The sequence below is a fragment of the Peromyscus maniculatus genome, chromosome 6 (genome assembly GCF_049852395.1).
Source record: "Peromyscus maniculatus bairdii isolate BWxNUB_F1_BW_parent chromosome 6, HU_Pman_BW_mat_3.1, whole genome shotgun sequence".
Lineage (NCBI taxonomy): Eukaryota > Metazoa > Chordata > Mammalia > Rodentia > Cricetidae > Peromyscus > Peromyscus maniculatus.
The window spans coordinates 45,413,943-45,437,263 of record NC_134857.1 but is presented as its reverse complement, the minus strand read 5'-3'; the positions used below and the strand labels follow the sequence as shown (position 1 = coordinate 45,437,263).

The following is a 23,321-nucleotide window of genomic DNA, read 5'->3' as shown; positions in this document are numbered from 1 at the left end:
ACACATCTCAGCACTTGTCTCCCCTCCAGATATTCTACATGTAGAAGTCTGAGTAATCTTAAAAAATTAAATCCTAATTTATAATTCCCAAACCTAATTCCAGTGGCTGATGGTCCTGAGTTCTATAAGAAAGCAGACTGAGCAAGCCACGAGGAGCAAGTCAGTAAGTAGCACACCTCCATGACCTCTGCATCAGCTCCCGTCTCCAGGTTCCTGTCCTGAATTCCTTCGGTGATGAACAGTGATGTGGAAGCATAAGCCAAATAAATCCTTTCCTCCCTAAGTTGCTTTGATCATGATGCTTTATCACAGCAATGATAACCTCAACTCGGATAGCGGCATTTTCTGACTACTATCTAAATTACCCCTTTCCACTTGTCTTATCCTTATCAAAGCTGTTATAATATCATCAAACTGTCATCTCTATGAGCAAAGTGCTGTGGATAGCCTGCTCTCTGCTGAATCTTCAAAGCCAACTAAGTGATTTATATGCACCTTCTGATTTGGGACACACTGAATGAATGAACCTGTCAATTGGTCATGATGACAGTATGAAGAAAAAGCGACATAATAGGTAATTGTTGTTCATTTGTCACTGTAGAACAAGAAATGCAGCATAGAAGAGAAATGCAGCTTTGTTTTCCCTTCTCACTGAAGGAAAGAGAAGAACAGCAAGGGTGATTTCTACACCTGACTTCCCAGTGTCCCATCCCTTAACATTCAGCGGCTGCTTCATCCCACTCCATGGCCTCAATTCCCTATCCTCAGGAAGACATAAATGTTTGGGATGCTTGTTTTGGAGACTATTAAGTGTTGTCTTAAAGATATATCTTCTTGGTTTGAGGGTTTGAGGTTAACTGGGGGTCAATGCTGAAGATTTTAATATCTATAGGTACACTTGGGAGGTAGACACCTAGCGTGTACAGGACTTGGATTCAATTCTGAAGTTTGTGAGAAGGACATAAACACATGTTGTAAACAAACAGAATGGCATGTGGGTGTTCCTGAATCTGAACATGAAGAGCAGAGGCTCTGCCAACAGTGTGCACTCAGGTGTCAAGGATTTGAGTGACCGCAGCAGTCTTGAATTGAAGACTACACCCTAATCTCTAGATTCAGGTGATGACTTTGGGTTCTTTCATCTAGAAAACAGCATAGTACATTGACCAACTCCCACCTTCTAATTGTTTAGCAGCTTAGAGCTAACTTAATCTGACAGCTTTAAAGTGTCTCCTATCTGAAATGCTAAAAAACAAATCTACTCTTTCCACCATCAGGTACAGGAGAAGATTGAATCTACAACTCCAAAAATAACACCAGAACATGACTATGCTGTCACTTAGACTTCCAGTCTCCAGAATGGTGAGAAATGGAGGTTTGTTTGTTTATAAGGTAAGAAGAGAAGGAGGAGAAAAGTTGGAGAAATTCACCTGTATAAATGGAGTAAAAGGCATGGTCTAGGTAGAAAAGCATCTTAGATGACAATAATGGCATATACCCCAAGTTCTAACTACTCAGGAAGCTGCAAGAGGTCAGTAAGTTTAAGGTTGGTCTGGGCTACACAACAATACCTCATGTTAGAGATGAAAACATCTTAGAAGTTAATTGTTTTGATGGTCTTGACCCTTTTAGGGTCCAGGCTTAACCACCCTTTCAATGTGGTGAGGAATGTCATTCATTTAGATACTGGGGAGGGGACAGTGATGGTGGCTAGGGATATCCTCATTCTGAGGAAGAAGTTCCCTGGTTGATGTTGTGTGTATGCAAAAAATGGAAGAACCTCAGTGTTTCACTGGTACTTAAATAAAGCCCTTTCCTCAGTAGGTGTTGTAGATACGGAGGAACCACTACATCAGTGAAAATGTCCAAATCTATGCCTTAACTCTGCATTTCTTTCTCGTACTCTTTTTGCTTTCTTTCCTCCCTCCCTTCTTTCTTTTTTTCCTTTGTCTTTCTTTTTCTTTTTTCGTTCCTTTTCTTTTTCTTTTTTTTAGACAGGGTCTGACTATATAGTTCAGGCTGGCCTCAAACTCATAAAGATCCACCTGCCTCTGTTGAAATTAAAGTCATGTAACACCCCAAAGAAAGACTAATCTTTGGAAAACACAACTGGGAGTTGACAATCCAGATACAGCCAACACATGAACCTCCAGCTCTCCATCTCTGTTGTATTTCCTCTTTCCCATTCAAAACTTATAGATAATTTGATTCTGAATCATCAGGGTAATAGCACACCAGGGCTTCTCTTTCTTTCCCAGGTTTGTAGTTTGTGTTTAATACTATTTATATCATTAAATATTTGGACAGGTGATATGAATAATCATTTTGAAGCTTGGGTACATTTTGAATACAATGAATCTCTTCTCGAAGAGTGAGGTCATATTTTGTTAGTATTGCATACAATATTTACATGGGTTTCATGCTACATTAAAATTCTGGCACTTGTGTGTTTGCATTTTCATTAACAGAAGATAATAACTTCTATTGTTTCCTTAACATGGTTCACTCAAAGTTTTTGTTCTATTATGTAAAATAGTCAATTGTGCTGGTTCTGTCTATGCCCTGTGAAATAATCATTTCTATTTAAAACATCAAAAATCTAGCAAGCCGAACATGTACGTGACTGAGGATGGACTTTAGACCTACAATATAGTACTCCTAATCAAAAGCAAATGGATTATTTATTTATTTGTTTATTTAATCATTTACCTGATTATTTATTTATTTATTCATTCATTCACTCATTTATTTATTTATTTATTCATCTGAGCCAGTATCTCACTTTGTAGCACTACCTGTCTGGAACTCACTGTGTAGACCAGGCTGGTCTTGATCTCACAGAGATCAGCTGGCCTCTGCTTCCCAAGTCCTGGGATCAAAGGCATGGACTACCACATCTGGATAGTAAATGGAGTTTTTAAATTATTGAATAACTCCTTTTCACTTGATAGGTCCTCTGACAATCTGTTAATAATTCCTTAAAATTAATGACTTAGACCTAACTGGTTCCATTTATGAAGAGACTATCCAATCATTATAATTTCTTACTATGATCCCTTCATGACAAAGCCATATTGAGAAGCATATATTCTACCACAGGTAATAATATGTATATTAATATATTCTGACTGGAGTACTGGACAACTCATCAAAACTCATCCTGATGGTCATAAAATATCAGGAGTTGTCCTCCCATGGAAGAACTTACTCTGTTAAAGGGGAGATGAAGTGAGGGGGGGGCGTGGAAGGTGGCTGGAGAGAGGGAGATCAGGAGGAGGGATGAAAGGGGGATCTGTGCTTGGTATGTAAAATCAATAAAAAAGTGCAACAGCAAAAAAAATCAGGAGTTGATGCTAATTTTAAGGCAAATGAATGGAAGAAACAGGATTTCAAAGAGCAGTTAGCTTAAGCATGCTAACTTATAAAGGGAAACTAAGTGCCAACATTGGTTGAAAGTACCTGCATAAAATGCTGGAAAGATTATACTTATAAACATACTGGGATTTCATACTTGAAATAGTCCCTCTTTTGTTTTTGATGGTGCAGCTGCTTCAGCATGGGTTTAACAATCTTCCTCTATTTTGAAAATATTTTTAGATAAACCATCAATTTTGAAGAATAATTCAAGGATTGTTGGTTTTGAAAGTTCTTGTAAAATACTTTTCACTTTGAATTGCCAAGAAACAGCCTATTTCCAAAGCTACAACATAACCTCGTCTTTGCCAAGGAAATCCCTTTACCTCCAGAGAAAACAGTAATTTCCTTGACAAAGGCTGGCCTTCCATTTATTCTTAAAACACGCACATACTTCTCTTATTATGAATGGAAAATAGGGATATATTTGGTGTGAGAATCACAGTTGAATATATAAATGACTTCACATGTTTATATGAAAACATGTGGGTGGAATGCAGTCACTCTTACCTGTGGTACTCAGCCAACACTCATTACATCTGTAACTATGCAGAGCAGAAGAAATGAGTGATGATTGGCATGGAAGCACTCGATTACTGGGAAATGGTGTTAGGTTCATTACAGACTTTTTTAAAAATGATTTCTTTATTTTTATTTTATGTATATGACTGTTTCGTCTGCATGCATGTATGTGTGCCATATACATGCTTGGTGCCAGCGGAAGCCAGAGTAGGCCGTTAGGTCTCCCAGAGATGGAGTCAAATGTGGTTTTGAGCCTCCTGACCTGTGTGCTGGGAACCAAATCCACATTCTTTGCAAGAGCAGCACACACTCTTAGTCTCTAAGCCATTTCCCTAGTTCTCAAAGTCCATAACTTTCCACATAAAATTTTTTATTCTATCCAGGTCTCTTATTTAAAGAAAAAAACAAACAGTCATACTTTTCAAATATGTATAAGTAACAGGCACTTATATCCATTAACATGAATCTTCTAACAACTCTATAATTTAGTCCTTACACATCAAGAAGCCGAGGCCAGAGATTAAAAATTAGGTAGTACTAGGACTCAGACAAATGTGTAGAAAAACCCTAACACAGAGCCCAAATGAGAAATGAAAGGACACTGTCACTCGCACAGGGGTGAACAGGCTTAGGCGTGCTAGCTGTGACGATTTCACTAGGTTAAGAGCCCAAAGCATAACTAACAATAGTAACAGCAGCCTGTCTCATCAAAACAGAAGAACATTAATGTGCAACACCTTATTCTCCAAGGATGGCAGCTCATTCAGTAGCTCGACACTACTGAAGGACTCTAGCTCTTTATGGAGATCTGCTTATGTTCATAGGAACATAGAGAGCAAAGATCTGACAAACTGTTTTATATGCATTTATAAATGTTCTCTGCTATCCTCAGAATTAGATTCTTATATTTTTAGCACCTGAAAACTTTAGTAAGAACAACAACCATAATAACAACCAAAACCCACCTTTTTTTTAAAACTTGGCCATGTTGGTAATCAAAGGAATAAACAAAACAAAACAAACAAAAAACACTATTAAATTTAAACTAAAAGTCTCTTGAATTAAACCATAGTGGAATAGATCCATGATGCCTTTCTGTGGAAAGCAGTTAACTAAAAGCAGCTAGTATGGATAAGTTAATTAACAGGATTACCTTTAAGTCACATTACAGGGAGAGCAAAATGCAATAAGCTGTTGTTGCGTGAAAGAAATTTTAAGGGACTGCTAAGGCAGAGGCCATATGAGGCTGGTGACAGGGACAGAGGTAACACAGGGACAAACCAAGTGCCCTCACTGAAGTTTAAGGTGTTTAATTGCTACTTGTGACTTTACAATTAAACGTGTTTCTCTTAGTAGTTAATTTTCTAGGTAATGTATTCACATTCATTTTAGGTAGAGTTTAAAAATTTTGGGGGTAATAACTTTTTTTTTTTTCAAACTCAGTTTTCCAAAGTACAAAATTTTTAGTTAAAATTGTTTTCCCCGTTTCTTTCTTGGAAGGTGCTATTGACAGCAGGGGATGTTAAATGTTAGTGTGAGAGAAAGGAATTGAGTTAGGATGTCAGGTTAAGGGACTCTAGAACTCAGCATTCAAAGGTTGTCAGGGATACGGCGGTTCTGTTCTAATACATTGATCTCTTACATGTTCCCATTCTCCCACCTCAAAGAGCATTCCCCTAGTAGCCTTGCTGGGCTGTTCTCTGACCTCTGCTCTAATGTACTCACTCCTGGAGTGTTGTGGATAAGGTATTCAATGCTGGAGAACCTCCAACTAGTAATGTTTCCCTTAATATAGAATTAAAATCTTTCTTTGGAATTTGGAACTCACATTCACAGCCTCTTAGAAACATGTTCTACTGGCTGGTGGTTCCATCAAACTGCTGTTAGGAGGTGACATCTTTGTTTCAATCTATCAGGCACCGAGCTTAGGACATATGTGTTCTGGAGGACAGAACGGCCAGAGCTGTGCTTGTGTAAACATTACTGGTGTGGTCTTTTGAGTCCTATCTTTGACATATATTCAGGCACAGACAGAGACAAACGCACACACACATACATATACCACATACTCCTGTGCATGCACACACATAAACATGCACAAGCACACTCTTACACACACACATATATGCACACACATGCACTTACACACATGCATGTATGAATACATACATGCACACATTTACAGTAGTCTTAAATGGTACAGAATAAGAATTATAAAAAGCCAAATTTGACATATAGAAGTAGTGGAGTCAACATTGGAACAGCCAAGCTGCTATTTATAACCACATACCTGAAATTGCCAGGACTGTGTACGTCTGTTTTAATGGAATTGACTGCGTACTCTGGCCTGTAGGTCCCACACCACACCTGGAAGTATAAATAGGCAAAGGAAAACAACATGGAGCATTGTGAGTAGGTTGGGGGAAAAGCACAATAATTTGGCATTTGCATTCAACTATTTACTCTTCAAATGATGTTCAGTGAAAGGCAACCATAAACATAATCAATCATTCATAATGAACATGATCTGACAATCTTGTTGCAAATAATGGAAGTTAGTTAAGTCAAATGCTCCACCTCAATTAATTAAAAGAAGAAAACATCCTTTAATATCCAACTTGCTATGAAATTACAACTCAAAATGATTTTCACAATTATCAATCATGAAAGATATACTACCTGGGCAAAGTTCAAGAAGAATAGTTGTTTGTGATTGAGGTCAATTCCAGGGAGTAATTTTTCTTCACCATTCTTTTTAACATAATTCTGATAGGCCTAAGTAGTAAAATAAAAACATATAATTTCTAAATTTATATAAAAACCTATCATGAAAGACCATGTAACCAAGTAATTCACCTTCTATATCAAATCACTATACATTTAGATATGGCAGCCTGCAACTCTTTCATGGATTAGGAAGGAAACTAGAATGCATCTACAAATGTTCAGAAAGAATTAGAGACTCATTAGCAGATGACCACAGTCTGGCATGTCAGATGATCATACTACATGTCAGGTGGATGAAAGGATGACTTGAATACGTGATGAAAATCTTACCTTAATATTGTCTATGGATAGATGGGTAAGTCCAGCTCGCCTGGGGAATGGGATGCCAAAGGAGTCATCTGCAATTGCTATATTTAGCTTAGTTACTACTCTTGGCAAAATAGACTCACACTAGATTTAGTCTGAGTGGCTCTTGCCAAAAGTTAAGGGATCCTGTTGAGATTCCTTAGGGGCTCAGTGTCCTGTGGTTCTGAGGTGAAGGAGAGGCAACAAATCTGGTCCCCTTGATACAGGACAAAATAGACTAACTTCCAGTAACATCCGGAGAATGGCATTTTGGTCACCTGATTCTTAGAAAATGTTCTGAAACCTTAAGGATTTATATTCACTATTGAGAAATTTAGTTTTGCTTTGCTTTATGTTATTTAAAAATGGATAAACAATAAACTTTCTGAGACAGGTTATTTGCAATTTATTAAAGAAATTAAATTACATTTATTTATTTATTTGTGGGCGCACAAATGAATGTGTGCATACCATGGTGCATGTGTAGAGATCAGAGGACAACTGGCAGGAATTGGTTCTCTCCTTCTACCAAGTGGTGCTAAAGGATTCAGCTCAGGTGGTCAGGTTTGGTGGCAAATGCCTTTACCCGCTGAGCCAGTCAGCCCTTCCTAATTTATAAAGAACATCCATCAATTACATAAGTTAAAATGTATCTTATTTCTTTCTCTTTACCATCACCATAGACTAGTGAACCTTTACTATCTAAAGATTTTGGAGATAGAGGGGAGGTTTATGCCTCTTCCCACTTAGGGAGTACATGATCTAACAGAGGGCCAAGTCACTACATGCAAAGAGCTCATATAGTGTCACAAATATTTGTACAATTGCTCTTCCCTTTCCTACTGTAATTATCAGGCTGGTGTAGGTGAGTAGTAGGGCAGAGTCATCAAAGGTGCTAGTTACTAACACGGCCACTTCCAGTCAACACAGAGTGACAGGGACTGTTGCTGACTCAACAAAGAGATGGGCAAAACATATGAAACAATGTCCTGCATGACATTGGAAACCAGTCTTTAACGTTCCGTCTGACCAAAGAAGACTGTCCTGAAAGATGGTTAGTAACAAAGGGGAGTTCTGGAGCAGGCTTAGATTATTTCTCCATGAGCATTTATGCCATGGTGAAGGGAGAGGAGAGTCAACGGAAGTTTGGGGAGTTCTGAGTTGAAAAGTAATTGACGGCTTTGGGTTACACTGGCAAGGATACTAAGAAAGAGAAACCCTGAAAGAAGGTTCCAAGATCATAAGAGGGTGCCCTTGGATATTCCGCTTCATGTTAATCTGGAGATCAGCCCCAAAGGATTACAGACAGCAGTGCCTGGGCAGAGCACGAGAAGCATAGGGGCACTCAAAATCCACAGGGCAGGATTTGGCCTCAGTAGGGGGAATCAGTTTCCTCTAAACTAGGCATTATCCCAGTCCCAACTAACATGTTGTCCAAACATCAAAAAGGGAGCAAACCATTTCTAATGAATCTAACTATATCCTATGATAACTCTGAAGAATACTTATAGGAAATTGAAAATTATCCAGCATCTAAAGAGGCAAAACATACACTATTTGCCACCTAGTGAGAAATAGAAACATTAATTACCCAGCATTCAAGGTAGTAGCAATGTACCACCCCCAGTGATGGGCAGGGGCCTTTATCTGACTTCATCCCCCAGGCCTCATACTGGGATGACGCTTTGTTTTGGGTACACTGCAGGGCCATCAGTCATCTCTCTGTTTTGTTGTGATGCTTCAACTTTCCTGACCATCACCAAGGTTCTCTTCCCCTTTACCCTCAACATCCCAGTGATGACCAAAAAATCCTATTCAGTCCCCAGACATTCTACCCATCCCATCTGTGAAAACCTGGTTCCCTCTCATGGACACCTTATCCTTGTGTCATTTCAAGCAGACTGCTCATTCTCTCCTACGTGGGCAGCTTCAGGGTCAAGAGGTACACTCAAATTCATCTTCACTCCCCCTTGTTGCTTCTAAAAATATCATTTCTCCACCCTTTTGTGGAATTCCCTATTTTCCCTTCTACACTGGCATTCATTGGATCATCTTTTAATTCTTTCTCACATCCTCAATTACTGAAATCTTTTATGGAAGCTGTGTTGCTACATCTCTAGCCCCTAAAATGGTACTACAAACAACGCCAAGTCCTTAAAAGTCCTTAGGTGGAAGGACTGTAAGGGTCAAAGGACCCGGACACCTGCTGTACTATAGTGCCTTCTGGACATCACAGGGAAGCTGTATCCATAAAATCTAAACAGCATGGGTCCCTAAATAAGACCTGCATAACGACACTGCCAGCCAACATGCCTATGCATGGAAAATATTTCATAAGTCTTCACCTCAGATGAAGAGCTACCAGCAGTCAATGACAGCCTAGAGAGGGAGAATCAATTTCTACAGGGACAAGTCCCCTAATGAGTTATCCAGTTCCAAATGGTCAACCCTAACTAATATACACGTAAGCAGCACTAAAAGGACTCCGTAGTTTTTGCATGTATGTATGGATAATAGTAAATAAGAGGGTTATGAATCTGAAGGATAGTGGGGGGCACAGGAGGGGTTGAGGGGAGAGAAATGTATGAAAATGATGGAAATACAGTATTCCTATATGAAATCCTCAAAAATAAGTAAATAAAGTACTTGTTGCATGCAAGAATAAGTGGAAGGCTATGGATCTAATGAATATTCCAACAATAATAATTTTTGAAGAATAATAGTTGAACCAACTACATGGCCATATCCTGGAGCCATATCATGATCGGATCCCTAAGTGTTTCTCAGTGAGCAGACTGTGGCTTAATGTTATATCTTCAGTTTATGCTGGTTAGCATCTCTACAGGTTGCCCTACCTGCTGAGTGGAGGGTCTCATTCATACTGGTGAATGATCCTGAAATAATCACTTGCATGGACATATTTACTAAGAAATATACTCCAGGGATTATTTCTTAGAAATATTTTGTGTCTTCTACAGGTTTGTGCATCCATCTTCTCATATCTTCTGTTGGAATGTTGAGTGCTTCCTTTCTACCCTGGCTCCATTACATCTTGTCAATCTTATAGGCCCTTATGATGAGCATATATACAACCCTCTTGCTCTTCACATGATTCCCATTTCCCATTCTTCTCTTTTTGTTTATATGTGTCTCTTAGAAGAGGCTTTACAGAAATGGATAAATATGATAAATTAACATTCCCATCACTGAAGTGGGAGTACAGTGTAAATACTCACTCTGTATGCTTGGCCAATACCTCCATTATCAGCAATGTTTTCTCCTAGTGTATTAATTCCATTGAGCTGTTTAAAGAAAGATTCTCTATTAGGATTTTTATAGAAAGCACCAACATTTTACTTGTGATTGAATGTCTAAAGCTTTTCTGGGGAATACTGATGACATACATGCTGTCCACCTGCTAGGTCCCACGTAAAGTTTCCATACTGGTACACCATGCACTGGGATTGGTCTTTAAAATTATTTGCAGACTGCTGAGTCCACCAGTCAACGAGGTCTCCATCTTTGTTAAAATTTCTGCCTGTAATATATTCATTTAGTAAAAAAGGAAATTTGTTACGATAAAAATGAGAATAAGATTGGTCTTATGCTCTTTGTTATAATTGAAATTCTTGAAGTAGATTTACATGCAGTTGTAAGAAACAACACGGAGAGACCTCCTGCTCGCTGTTCCCACTCCTCAGTGGCATTTTGCAACACTATAAAACCATAGCAAGGATATCGACATGGATACAGTTCCTCCGTCTTGAAATCTTTAGTTTAATGTGTAAAGGACTAAAATACTACAGTGTGAGTGATCGTGGAATGAGGCAGACATTGAGAGAAACTTCTAACTCCCCCAATTCCTGTTTTTTTTGGGAAAGCTCAAAGTTGATCTGCCAATGTGGAATTGATAGGTATTTCATCCACTTGGCTTGTGCTACTGCAGATGAGGCCACTGGATAAACACTCCTGAAAGCACACCTTGCTTTTCTCAGTGTTTTCCATCTGAACCAAGACCATTTGATTTGACAGTTTTAGACTTTAAAAGGTCAACATCTTTATTCTTGCACCCATTTCATAGTCTCAGACCCTTTATGAAAACTAACTTTGTGTTTCTCTCTACTTTAAACACAAAGAGAAACATCCTTTTTTTCTCCTGGAGTTTTCTTGCTAGATTGAAATGACACTGATCTTTTCCTTTCTGTATCTCCAAATGCACTTATATACTTTATATGTTTTGACCTTTAATTTTATCATGTTTTAAATATTTATGATACAGTGGATAAGAAAAAGGCAATGAAACAAAATTTGAACTTACATGCTGATTCTACCAATTCCAGGTTTTATAACATTGCACAAATATGTCATATGCCTCTGTATGTTTCCATTTTTCAAATGGAAACATTATTAGTCAGTATTGGTTAAGACTGTTGTACTGACTAATTGAATTAACAGACATCTAGTATGTTCTCTTTAAAGTGCTATTCTTCTTCTCTCTCTGTCCTTCTAGAATTCTGTCCAGTTAACATTTTGTGAACTAAAACTTACTACAATTTTTGCTATGGCCTTTTTTACATATTTTATGTCTTTATTTTAATTTTGTTTGACTTTAGTTAAAACTGTAAGTCTTCTTGGTTATTTAGGGATGCATATCAACACTTAAGTGCCTACTGTTTACAAGGTTCTAAATTGTGTATTAAGTATAAGATTGGGAAAAAAAAGTTCCTGGCTGCAAGCAGCTTACGAGCCACAGGGAAATGGATAAGTGATGGCTTCTGACTTTATATCAAATGACCCTGCTCTCCATGAGCCTGGAAAGCTAAGAAAACACTCATAGTAGGACTGAGCATCATTTCTGATGCAGAACACTACAGTATTTACTCACTGTGAATATTTTCGTTAGTCTCTCAGACTGTAAAGCACATATTTTTCATCGCCCATTAACATTTTGAGTTTCTTAAGAAACACTTTAAATAGAACACCAACTTTGCAGTGAGACTTAGGTCAGCAACACGCTGATAAACAAATAGAGTTTTGTACTGATAAACTGTAACTCTTAAACTTAGGAAGATGTATTTTAGCCAAAGGAAAATGTTACCTATACTTTACCATTGTCATCAAAGCCATGAGTGATTTCGTGTCCGATGACCATGCCGATGCCCCCATAGTTCAATGAGTTGGACTGCCGGGCACTGAAGAAGGGGGGCTGCAAAATGCCAGCAGGGAAGACTGGCAGAGAGAAGACGGTGGGAGATTTGTGAAGAGTACCTGTGGCATTGTCAATGACGGCATCATGCTTGCTAACCTGTTTCCACTACGTCTGCTTCACTTAGGTAGATAACAAAAGTCTTGTGTGATAGAAACCAACACAGTCATTTATTATTAATGGTGGAGAAGTGACCGAGTCAGTGCTGTCCACGACCTGTGATTTATTCATCACAATTCAACTACCAATTTCTTTCAAGATTTTTTTTTCTACAAGGAAAATTTATAAGCTATACTCAAGAAGTTTTGTTTAAATATTTGGAAAGAAGAGCTACTCAATAATGCACATTTCTATTCAATGTTACCTCTGAAATTGTATCCACCCACAATTCTATCTAAAATAAACTGCCACTCAGTCAAAGGGGTCCCTCCATCATTTAACACTATTTTATTTTAACAGAGTTCCTGTGACTTCTCTAAATTCTGTTTATTTCCTAGTTTATAGTTGGAGTCCTTCTTTATCTGATTTGCTCATTTCTCTATCCTGGTACCCCAAAATCTCAGCCCTGTGAGATCAGAGATTTATGTGTCCATACACATTTACCCATGTATTCTTTAGTTCATTTGCTTTTAAGGTCATTATCTCTAGACCCCATAGCCAGACAGTGCTTGGAATGGAATTAGTACCCAGAAAAATGTGCTGACTGCATAAATAATCAATTATAAACAAATGGATATGTATTTTTCATAGACTAAGATGCCTATAGAAAGTTTGGTAGGCATGAAAAACTCAAAGAATAAGATTATTTTAGTTAAAAAGTTTGGTAGATAAATGAATAGTTCTTTTTATGACTGTCATAACACATGAATTAAGTTGAAAACTTTTTCCATTTTTATGTCTCGAAAACAATTGAGTATATCAAACAGCAAACACTTTCCCCCTCCTAGTTATCAGTCTCTTGCCTATTATTTTTTTCTAACGGCAATTAGGAGAAATGATAGTGTCAACAGAGTGCAACAGTGAACCTCTTCTATTGTTCTCAGGTGCCTCTTTTCCTTTACAAGGTTTGCACAGCACATGTAGGCAAAGACCAGGAGGTACACTGTTCTTCCAAAAGAACTGGGAGTTTGACAGTACATCTTACCTTACACTTGTTCCTCATGTCAAGATCACTAATTTCCTAAGAGATGTTTTCACTTCCTGCCTGACCTGTAATCTATCCTAATCTAATCTACCCTCTTATTGTATTCTGTAGCCAGATTAAAGTGCAGTCATGGTCATTATTCCTTTCCTGCTAAGAAACTTTAGGAAGTCATCATTGTTTTGCGGTCAAACAGCATCCTTCTCCTGAGCCTGCATGTCATCATTCTTTCCTGCTTCTCCTGGTGCCTAACAGTCACCCCTTGTCTAGTCCTTTGCATTGTCTTCTTACGATAAATGTACCTGCTAAATACTCTTTCTGTAAAATGCACTAATGTGTCTCAATCATTTTTCCTTGGGATACATTGCCTCCCTCTATTTAATGTAAAGGGACCACTGTTTTGGGCCAATGATGTCTAGAGGAAGTTAACCCCTGACTTTAGACATGAATGAAGATGGATTCTTATAATTCAGTAATTTTACCTTTCCTATTTTAAAGTTCTAGTACCACTAGGTAACTTCAGCACTATGTTCTGGAATCGATCAAGAATGGTATGTATTACGAGCATATATTACATGCAAAATTCTGAGTCTTGCCTTTACAGGATATCAAGAATATAAGTGAAAGGCCTTGACATTCAGTAATTAAAAAAAGAAGAGAAATTTAAGGTCTATCTAACACAATGTAGCAAATATTTTTCTTTTAGACATGGTAAATATGACCTAAGCTTTCATGAGCTTCCGGGATAAAATATTAGATATTTACAGAGGTGACTTTAAAAACTCTAAGCAATTTTGTTCTTTAGATCTTTCAATATGTTGGAAAGTTGCCACTGTCTATCATTTTCAAATGATAAAATAATAAAAATAGACCTTTGCCCTGGAGAACTTGGGTAAAAGTAATAGCTCACATGTATCTGCCTGAGCTAAACAGTGCCAAGAGATTATTTTTAGCTGAAAGTTACACAAATTATATGCAGTACTTTATTAACTTAAACTGAGTATTCTCTCCCACACTATGTACTTCGATTAAAATCTACCCATTATATAAAATGCTCTTATGAAATGTGCTATCAAGGCTAAACATTAACCACAGAGATGCAGGTGACTTAATTACAGCCTTAGATTCCATTCTTCAAATAAGTGATATGATTTTTTTATGGCTCATATTAATACTGATCTTCAAGTTTAGCTTGGCAGATGATGAGCTCCTTTAACTTGGTCATCTCAAATTTTTCTCGGAGGATTTTTCTCCAATAAGCTCATTGCTTTACTAGCAAACATCCCAGTGTTGCTAGTCACTGACAGGTCACTTCATGGCTGCCAGCAAGCTGGCCAATTAAATATGTCATGTGACCACAAAACAAAAGATCACTACTTTTCTTCTTCCCTGTCTGCATTCAGACCCCCACCCCAGTAATTGCCCCCTGATCTTTTGAAGATTTCAAGCAACTCAACTTTAAGATATTTCAAGCACAGCTCAAGTTTGCAGTCAGGTACAATCTGAAGGTGAGTCAATACCAGATCTGGCAGTGTCTAGGGTCCTTCCTTCACTTAACTCGAAATGAAGCTGTGCTGTATTCTCCCTAAGGTAGTAATAAATGTCTAGCTGCCTCATTTCATGCTGGAAAACAATTCTGCTAATAGGGTTTCAATGCAGAATGAACTAGATCTCATACTGACAGAACTATGCATATTAAAAAGAGGGGCAGACTTGGGGAGTGGGCTGAGAATGCTGCTCAGTGGTAGAGTTTATGTTTATGATGTGCAAGGCCCTAGTTTCAATCTCCATTCAGTCTCCAGAAAAATCCATCCATCCATCTATCATCTATCTATCTATCTATCTATCTATCTATCTATCTATCTATCTATCTATCTATCTATCTTCATCGTCATCATATTTTGAGATTCCAAAGTGAAGAACCTCTCTAGATAAAGGCATTCTGAGGAAAGTTGCTGATTGGTTTTATAAATGCATTATACTATGATGTGTGATGATATAGGTGCTAGGGAGTTGATCATCAAACAAATCTCGTCTAGTTTGAAGTAATCTTTCCTCTTTTCATAAAACATTAGGCTAGACTTTGAGCTAATTGATTTTTTTGCTTACAGGCACATCTTAGTTATTATCTACATGCAATATAAAGATAGCCTTTCCAGATTCCTTATGTAATCTGTTTTCATATCACGTACCAAAGTAAATTACAGATAAAGTTTTACTTCAAAAATAGAAGCCATAAAAATACTAAAAGAAAATGTAGACAATGTCTTAATATATCTCTTCTTAGGCTTAAAAGCATGGAGGAAGTTGTACTTAAACTTCAAAATAAAAAGACATGCTTTAAGATTTGTTTTTTAAGTAATGATAAGTATCTTTAAAGGCTTTTAGTAATTTCTATTTCAAATCAGTAACAGATTTCAAAAAGGTGAGGTTTAAAACACACTTAGAGATATAAAAAGAATAGTTTAAAATAATGCTGAGATTATCATTCCTTAATTCTGGCCACACTTCGATATAAAGGCCTAGACTGAGTCCCCTTGGAGAAGCCTGCTTCATGGCTTTAGTGTACTTCTGCCAGTGTCTGTTTGGTGTCTGTCAACATGGTAAAAACTCTTGGAAAAAAAGGGTCTGTTTATATGATAAGAAGGACAGATTTCAAATATTCCCAGGTTTACCCAGGAAGAGAGAAAACATATCTTTGCCATGTCAAGTTATTCATTTATTCATCATATTATTCATACATGTGTTAATTTTCATCATAGTTTATGTTATTACTCTTAGTGCAACAAAAGTTATTTTTCTGTTTTGAACAAAAGCAGCTGGGTAACATAATTTTATATGGTAAAGTCTAATCCAGCTGTTCAGTTTCCTTTCTTCTCCTGTGATGCACACCATGACCCAAAGCAACTTACAGCAAGAATGGATTTATCTGCACTACACTTCCTGGTTATAGCCTATCACTGAGTGAAGTCATGAAGAATGCTGCTTGATGGCTTGCTCACTCAGACTCATGCTTTGCTTATTTCTCATGTAGCCCAGGCTCACCTGTCCAGGGATGGTACTGTCTGTATTACACTGGCCCCACCTATGCCAATTAACAATCAAGGCAAACTCCCCAAAGTCTTATCGCCAGGCCAAACTCAAATGAGGTTTTCCACTTGACTCTAGTCTCTGTCAAGTTGGCAACTGAAGCTGACTGGGGCACTGGGTTTTTGGTTTTTTTTTTTCTTCAACCCTCTGAATTCCTTGGAAGCTTTGGATAAAGAAGACAAAGAATAGGAGAATCTCTGCTAGACAGGCTGCTTACTGAATTACCAAGAGACCTGGGTCTATGAAGAGTTGGCTCTTTGAACCTCCACTAACTTTAAAGGGCTGATGCCCAGTAACTCCAAGAGTCAGTATAATATTAAAAGAAAATTTCAAAGAGCACATGGGAATAAGATAAATCATTTACATTATAGATTGGATGTTATGCAAGAAACAACTACCCAATGTGATTTGTATTAATTTTTATTTTCCTATTACAGTAAAAAGAGGTACATGAATACTTCAAGAAGTGAAACAATCACTCAATATCACCTTTACTTTTACTTTTAGGGGAGTATTAAAAGTTGGCCATATAGCAAACAGAGGCCTGAAAAAAGTTGAGGAATGCTAAAGAATTATTTAGGAATATACCTTACCTATCTGATTTCTGCCTGAAGAGTAAAATGCATTGACTACAGCTGCTCCACTTATCCACCTATGGAAAACATAAGAACTTGTTACAAAAGATACTCCATTACCTCATGCAATCTGCTTACCACAAAAACAAATGTGAAATATGATCAACAAATTAACTTTGGCATACTATAATTTAGAGTCATTGGAAAATATTTCTATTCATTGAAAATTCAACATATATCTATGTCTACAATCTATTATTTCATTTGCATGGATTTTTGTGGAGGTATGTGGTGGTACAAAATTTACAACATCTTTTCAGAAACTGTAGTAGGTTCAAATTATATTGAAATGTACTTGGCTTTATGCTTTGATACTAAATTGTCTCAACAATTCTGGAACAGCTGACAATATATGAAACAAAGGTTAGGAAAATTTCAGATTCAAGTAGCTTTTAAGAATTCAAATCTTAGTTTATACTGAGCTTCTTTGGAAGCTCAGAGATCTTATCTTGGAGCAATGAACTTCAAATTATTGCTCTTTAAATCTTGTTTTAAAAATGCAACATTGGGAAAGATGGTGCAGTGATTAAGAGTAGGAATTGCTCTTTCAGAGGAGCAGAGTTCATTTCTCAGCAACCACACTGCGCAGCTCGCAGGTGACTGTAACTCCAGTTCCAGGAGATCTGATGCTTCTGGCCTCTGAGGGAACCTGCACCTGTGTGTACGTAACACACACACACACACACACACACACACACACACACACACACACATACACACACACACAGACATACACGATTAAAAATAAATCAAATCTTTAAAAAATGTTTATAAAAAGGCAACATTACAGCTAATTGAGAAAAGGTGTATTTTCATTTGATTGTAAAGTAAAATCCAGGTGATCTTTAAATAGAGTTGTCTGTTAGTCCATACCATGACTTAGATTCTGCACAGAATCTAGAGTTTATAAAACACAGGCTCTAAATACAGAAGACTAGTTTAGAAAATGAGAACTATTCATAAATAATTGTTACACAAGAGTGCATAAGTAAATTAAAAACAACAAAACAAAACAAAATACTGGTCTCATGATAATTTGAGGACTGAAAGAGAGGAGCTATTCTCATGTCTTCCTGCTTAGACACTATGGAAGATACCTGTCAATCATCATATACTAAGCACATCCGAGGAACATAAATATTATTCCACTCTTCATAATCTAATATATGTGTCTATTGAAAATGGACACTGCTTGACCTCAGATGACCTCTTAATGTTAGCATATCCACATACACTTAAGACAATCATGGAGCATTGTCTTAAGGCTTCACTAGTTATTTTTACTTCAGGGCAATCATCCTTCTAGTAGCAAATCACAATAGTACAATAATTCCATTTATATCAGAGCTCTCTCTAGTCTCTGCTGTGCCAGGTAAGCAGTACAAAGCCAACATATTAGAATGTCAGTAACTATTATGCATGTCAGGCACAAGCATTGTTTTAGCTTCTTAAAAATAAATGGCCGAGACCAATATGTAACAACCACCTGAAGATTTGTTATTTTTTCAATAACACGATTAAAACTTTACATAAAAGGATACATGACTTTACAACAATCTCATTTATATTTTTATGAACTTCTCTTTAGGAAAATAATGAGCCTGGAAATGGTGAAGAATAGCTTCCACGTGTGGTTCTGTTAGTCTGTTACTTCTGTTACTTTAAAACAGCAAGACATTTTAAGCAGGTTGGGGCTCACATACCAATCCTCCCTAGCTTCATCAGAGCTGAGTCATGAATATTTTAGCATTTCCTGCAAGTTGATGATTACAAGAATACATCTTGTTTGTTTTAATTAAATGCCATTTGCTTACTACACAGTTTGTAAATGACTTACGTGAAAGGCAAGTATTTGTAAGCCCAAGATATTAGATTAAAAGAGAGAAACCAGAGCTGCACAGAACAAGTGGGTCTCATTTATGTGACTAACAAAAAAAGATGTTTGTATAAATAAGCGTGGTGATGAGGGAAGTGATGTATTTAGATTACATTTGCATAGGTTCACAATGGTACCATGATGCAGGGTCAAGTGAAGTTCTTTGGAGCCAGTGAAAAGGTCAAGGATGATGTGCTCAGATAATTCTAAAAAAACACTGTTGCACAATTTGAAAAATATTCCTGGTGTATTCTCAAAACTTTCATAGTAAATGTGGTAATAAAACTTATAAGTAAATGGTTTACAATTATTAAAAATTTTTAACCAAATTTATTTATGAATTTTTCCTTGTCTCAGGGGCTGTAGGGTAAATTTCGTAGTTGCAAATTCTGAGTTGGTGGCAATAGGTGTGCAATTTGTGGGTAATTACAAATAATCATTATAAATTATTTGGATCTGAACTAATTATTTAAGATGAAATGTTATACTGAGGAGAAAAAGCAGATATCCTAAGCAAATGCTTCAGATGACACACTTCAGAATGTGACTAGAAGACACAGACATAGAAAGATGGACTTCATAGAACATTGCCTGCTTAGGTTTACTGCTTTTGTGGATGTAAGTGCTATCCCTTTTACTGCAGCGCCTTTCCACCCTTCTGAGACATTACTTTAAGGAGTTTAAGATTGCATTTTGATTAATGTTTTTAACTCTCCAGCAGGGAGAGTTTTACATATTAAAATGTCTACTGTGAGTTATATCTTCTAGAACATAGGTGGCTATTTATGATCATGGAACACTCCTATAAAGTTAGAATTATGGTGGTGGGGTTTCCTGAGCACCAGTGGGTAGTGTTTTGTTTCCCTCCCTCCTCAAAATCTTTTATGATGTGTCCTCAGTCCACTCTGGAGAATCATGCAAATTCAAAAGCCTGGGGCATTTTGTCCCAGGTCATGATCAGAACTTGAAGTTCTAGAATTATACCAAACGTTACATCTTAAGTAGGGTAGTGATAACAGAGACAGATTCAGTGTCTGATACTTGTGGTCAATTATAAAATACCCCAAATACCGATGGAAAAGATAATGAGGCAAATGAAATGTTTTTAAAATTTCATAGCAATGTAATGAAAATTCTAAGTTCTTTTGATTTCAGTTCATTTATAAAGATGGAGACGCTTTTATTTGTAAAACCCAGACAATGCTGACCATGACAGCAGCACTTGGGAGCGAAAAGGCACAGAGAAAAGAAAAGTAAAATCAGAAACAAATGGGAGTGTTATTGCTCGAAAATAATGGCTACTGTATGCTGCCTGGAGACACCTTCCAAGTGTGCAGACCAGACCCTAGCAGCCTCTGACACGGAGTACTAGACCTGAGAGAAGAAGCAGAACACCGAGTTCTCCTGTTCTCTTCCTGCCTTGAGTGGTCTATGTGTGTGTGTCAGCATGGGCTGTGTGGTGGGAAGGTAGAGTGGGAATGGAGGAAGTAGCTGAGAACTTTACTTTTATATAATTATTATAATGTAATTTTAATTTCTGAAATGTTGTCAGGTAAGCTAATTTGTTTTGAATCATCGACTTGTCCTCAAACAGGACGTATACCTGAAGTACACTTGCGAGAGGAGCCAGATGTTTGCCTTCCACCTCTTTATACCCTGAGGAAACCAGGTTGTGATGAAATGAAGGGACACAGACTTTATGGCAGGTAAGAAAAGCAGACATGAACAACCAAATTCAACAGCCTTAAAGATAAAGTGAACCCAGTGGACTGCAAAAACACTTAGAATAAACCTCTTTTCAGTCACGGAATTTAAAGCTTAAAATAAAGAACAAGACCATTAATGCCCTTCTCCTTGGAAGTGTTCAATTCTTAGCATTTGTGCTGAAAGCAACTCCTTTGAAATCAGCAGTACAATAAATAGATTTTTGTGTGTGCCTTCTTCAAGTATTTCTGAGTGAAAGGAGAATTCTCTTGAAATCTCAGATCATTACAGTCTTTTACACTTATTTTTTTTCTCCAATTCTTCCCACATACTCTTATTGATCTTCCAGATCGTCCTGACAGTATTGATGGAACGTCCAATCTGTATGTATGGAAACTGAGTCACTACATGGTTACTAAACTCAGTCCTAATGCATGTACACACTAAGTGATGGAACAGGAAAATATATTTAACTGAAAGGGGAAGATGGTCTGCTTGCCTTCCTATCAAACCCCACCACCAACCTGCTGATCCACATGACATACAAATTTCAGCACAGCGATTAATGTCATTTTACTGCCAATATAGAGAGGACCTTTTCGCTTTCTCTCCTACTTATCCCTTTCTTTTCATGGCAAAAGCAGATGTTATGAACCAAATTTAGACAAAAGAAAGAAAAAACAAAAACAAAAACACAACAACAACAGAAAAAAACCCCACTACCACCACCACCACGAAAACCAAAGCTCCGAGGCTAAGCTTACAGAGCTAATGAGTAAGTAGAGCAATCCTAATTTAGGTCTGCCCAGTCCCCACAACCTCCCAGCACCCCCGCCACCTCACTCCAGTTCCACAGCTCACACTTTTTTCTTATCCCAGACATAGCACTTCAAGGCCTAAACAAAAATACAGAACTAAAGACCTTCTCCGAACTTTGCATTTGAGTAGTGACTGTAAATAGGGTAGTCAGTGATTGAATTTGTCAGAGGACCAAGACCCTCCTGATACTGAATTGGGAGAATGCACTTTCCTGATGTTAAGTAATCCTGAGAACGTCTAGGAAAGAACCCAAACCTCTTCTATTCCTTGTAACCCTCTGTACTTCCCTGACTTTACATACATGAAGTGTCTGTCCAGCTGATTAGAAGGAAGCTTCACAGGTAGTGACAGTTCATGTTTTATTTTTAGCTTGAACCACTAGGACTTAGCACACTGTTGGGAACCTGATAGGCACTCACGGAATACTTAGGCCTATTAATGGCTGCTCCACAGTGCTTCACCAAGGACTGACCCAGCTTGCCCTGTGACCTGGGAGGGTGAAGGGCATTGCCGTTCTGCAGCCATAGAAGCTGTGGCATCTAGAGCAGCACCCCATCTGAGCACGGTCCTCTCACGAGATTACACAGAGTGAGGGTACCAGACTTCTTCTGAATTGTCCTCTCCAGCTAAATGGAAATATGGGACATTTGGATCCTATACTGTGGTCTCTAGGTTTCTACTGATTTCAGTTTGCCGTCATCTGATTAGCCCAATGAGAAAACCCAGCAGGCATGAAGTAAGGAAGACATCCCGTGAGTCAGTGATTATTGTTTTGTTTTTAGTCACTACTCAGATCTACTCATTAATCTAACTTCTAGCTGTTATTCTCAGAGAATGATTTACTGTTCAGTCAAAAACAAAACAAAACAAAACAAAAACCCCAACCTTTCACCTCATAAGGAAGCCTTGCAGTTTTGTTGTGCATGAACACACAGGCCTTGAGGTTTATTTTTGGACTGTTACCTCTCAGTGAATAATAATGTTAGTACAAGTAAATGATTTTAGATGTGTTACTAAGTACACATCTTGCCAACACTCACACTCCCAGTTCAGTGATATTTTTCTCTGAACTGGACATGTTTGAAATTCCTTTGCAATTGCACCAAAACCCTCAGGAGACATCACATTCTGAGCAAAAAAAATTATGCATAGACATCCAGAAACCATATGAAGTTTTAAAATTATTAAAATTCCTGTTCTTTGCAGGTGTGAGCTATTCACAAGGGCAAAGGGAGGCCCTTTAGCCAAATGATTAACTTGGACATATCACATATACACTCCTTGAGATTAAGTTTTAAAAATTGTTTAGCAGAAAATAGCCACAGTGGTGTATGTCTTCACCAGCTGTGGGGGTAAAATGTGGAGATGGAGGCATTTTTATTGTATCTGCTGAATTAACTTTGTCAACAAATTGGCTATTCCATTTGCACACTCTATTGCCATGTATGAAGGGCCCACATTCTATTAATCGATGTTTTTGACATAAGTACATAAGTGATTTCCTTTCTACACAAATGAGTTTCTTAAGCAGCATCAAACTGTACTGGGGCTTTGTCAGTTCTGTGCGGGTGAAGAAAAAGTTGCCGAGGTACAACGAATAAAGAGACAACGCTTAAGACAAGCCGTGTAGAGGTTCCTGTCAGACAAACAAGAGGAGAAAGGCTGCTACAAGCTGGGTGTGGTGGCGCACACCTTTAACCCCAGCACTTGGGAGGCAGAGGCACGAAGATCTCTGTAAGTTTGAGGCCAACCTGGCTTACACAACTCCAGGACTCCATAGAGAATCCCTGTCTCAAAAGACAAGCCAAACAAAACAGGATGCTGCAAGTTCACAAGCAATGA

At 37.7% G+C, this 23,321-nt stretch overlaps 1 protein-coding gene across 3 annotated transcripts in view; it reads right to left on the bottom strand.

Annotated features, from left to right (window-relative positions):
- Nucleotides 1-23,321, bottom strand: part of Mme (membrane metalloendopeptidase) — a 129,147-nt gene that overhangs the window by 4,317 nt on the left and 101,509 nt on the right. For all 3 annotated transcript variants that reach the window (XM_076574182.1, XM_015989646.3, XM_006972612.4), the window contains exons 17-22: nucleotides 17,039-17,097; nucleotides 12,118-12,237; nucleotides 10,413-10,546; nucleotides 10,245-10,310; nucleotides 6,616-6,711; nucleotides 6,227-6,303 (exon numbers count right to left, since the gene is read on the bottom strand). In XM_076574182.1, coding sequence (XP_076430297.1) covers nucleotides 6,227-6,303; nucleotides 6,616-6,711; nucleotides 10,245-10,310; nucleotides 10,413-10,546; nucleotides 12,118-12,237; nucleotides 17,039-17,097 — 552 coding nt within the window. The remainder of the gene's footprint in view (nucleotides 1-6,226; nucleotides 6,304-6,615; nucleotides 6,712-10,244; nucleotides 10,311-10,412; nucleotides 10,547-12,117; nucleotides 12,238-17,038; nucleotides 17,098-23,321) is intronic.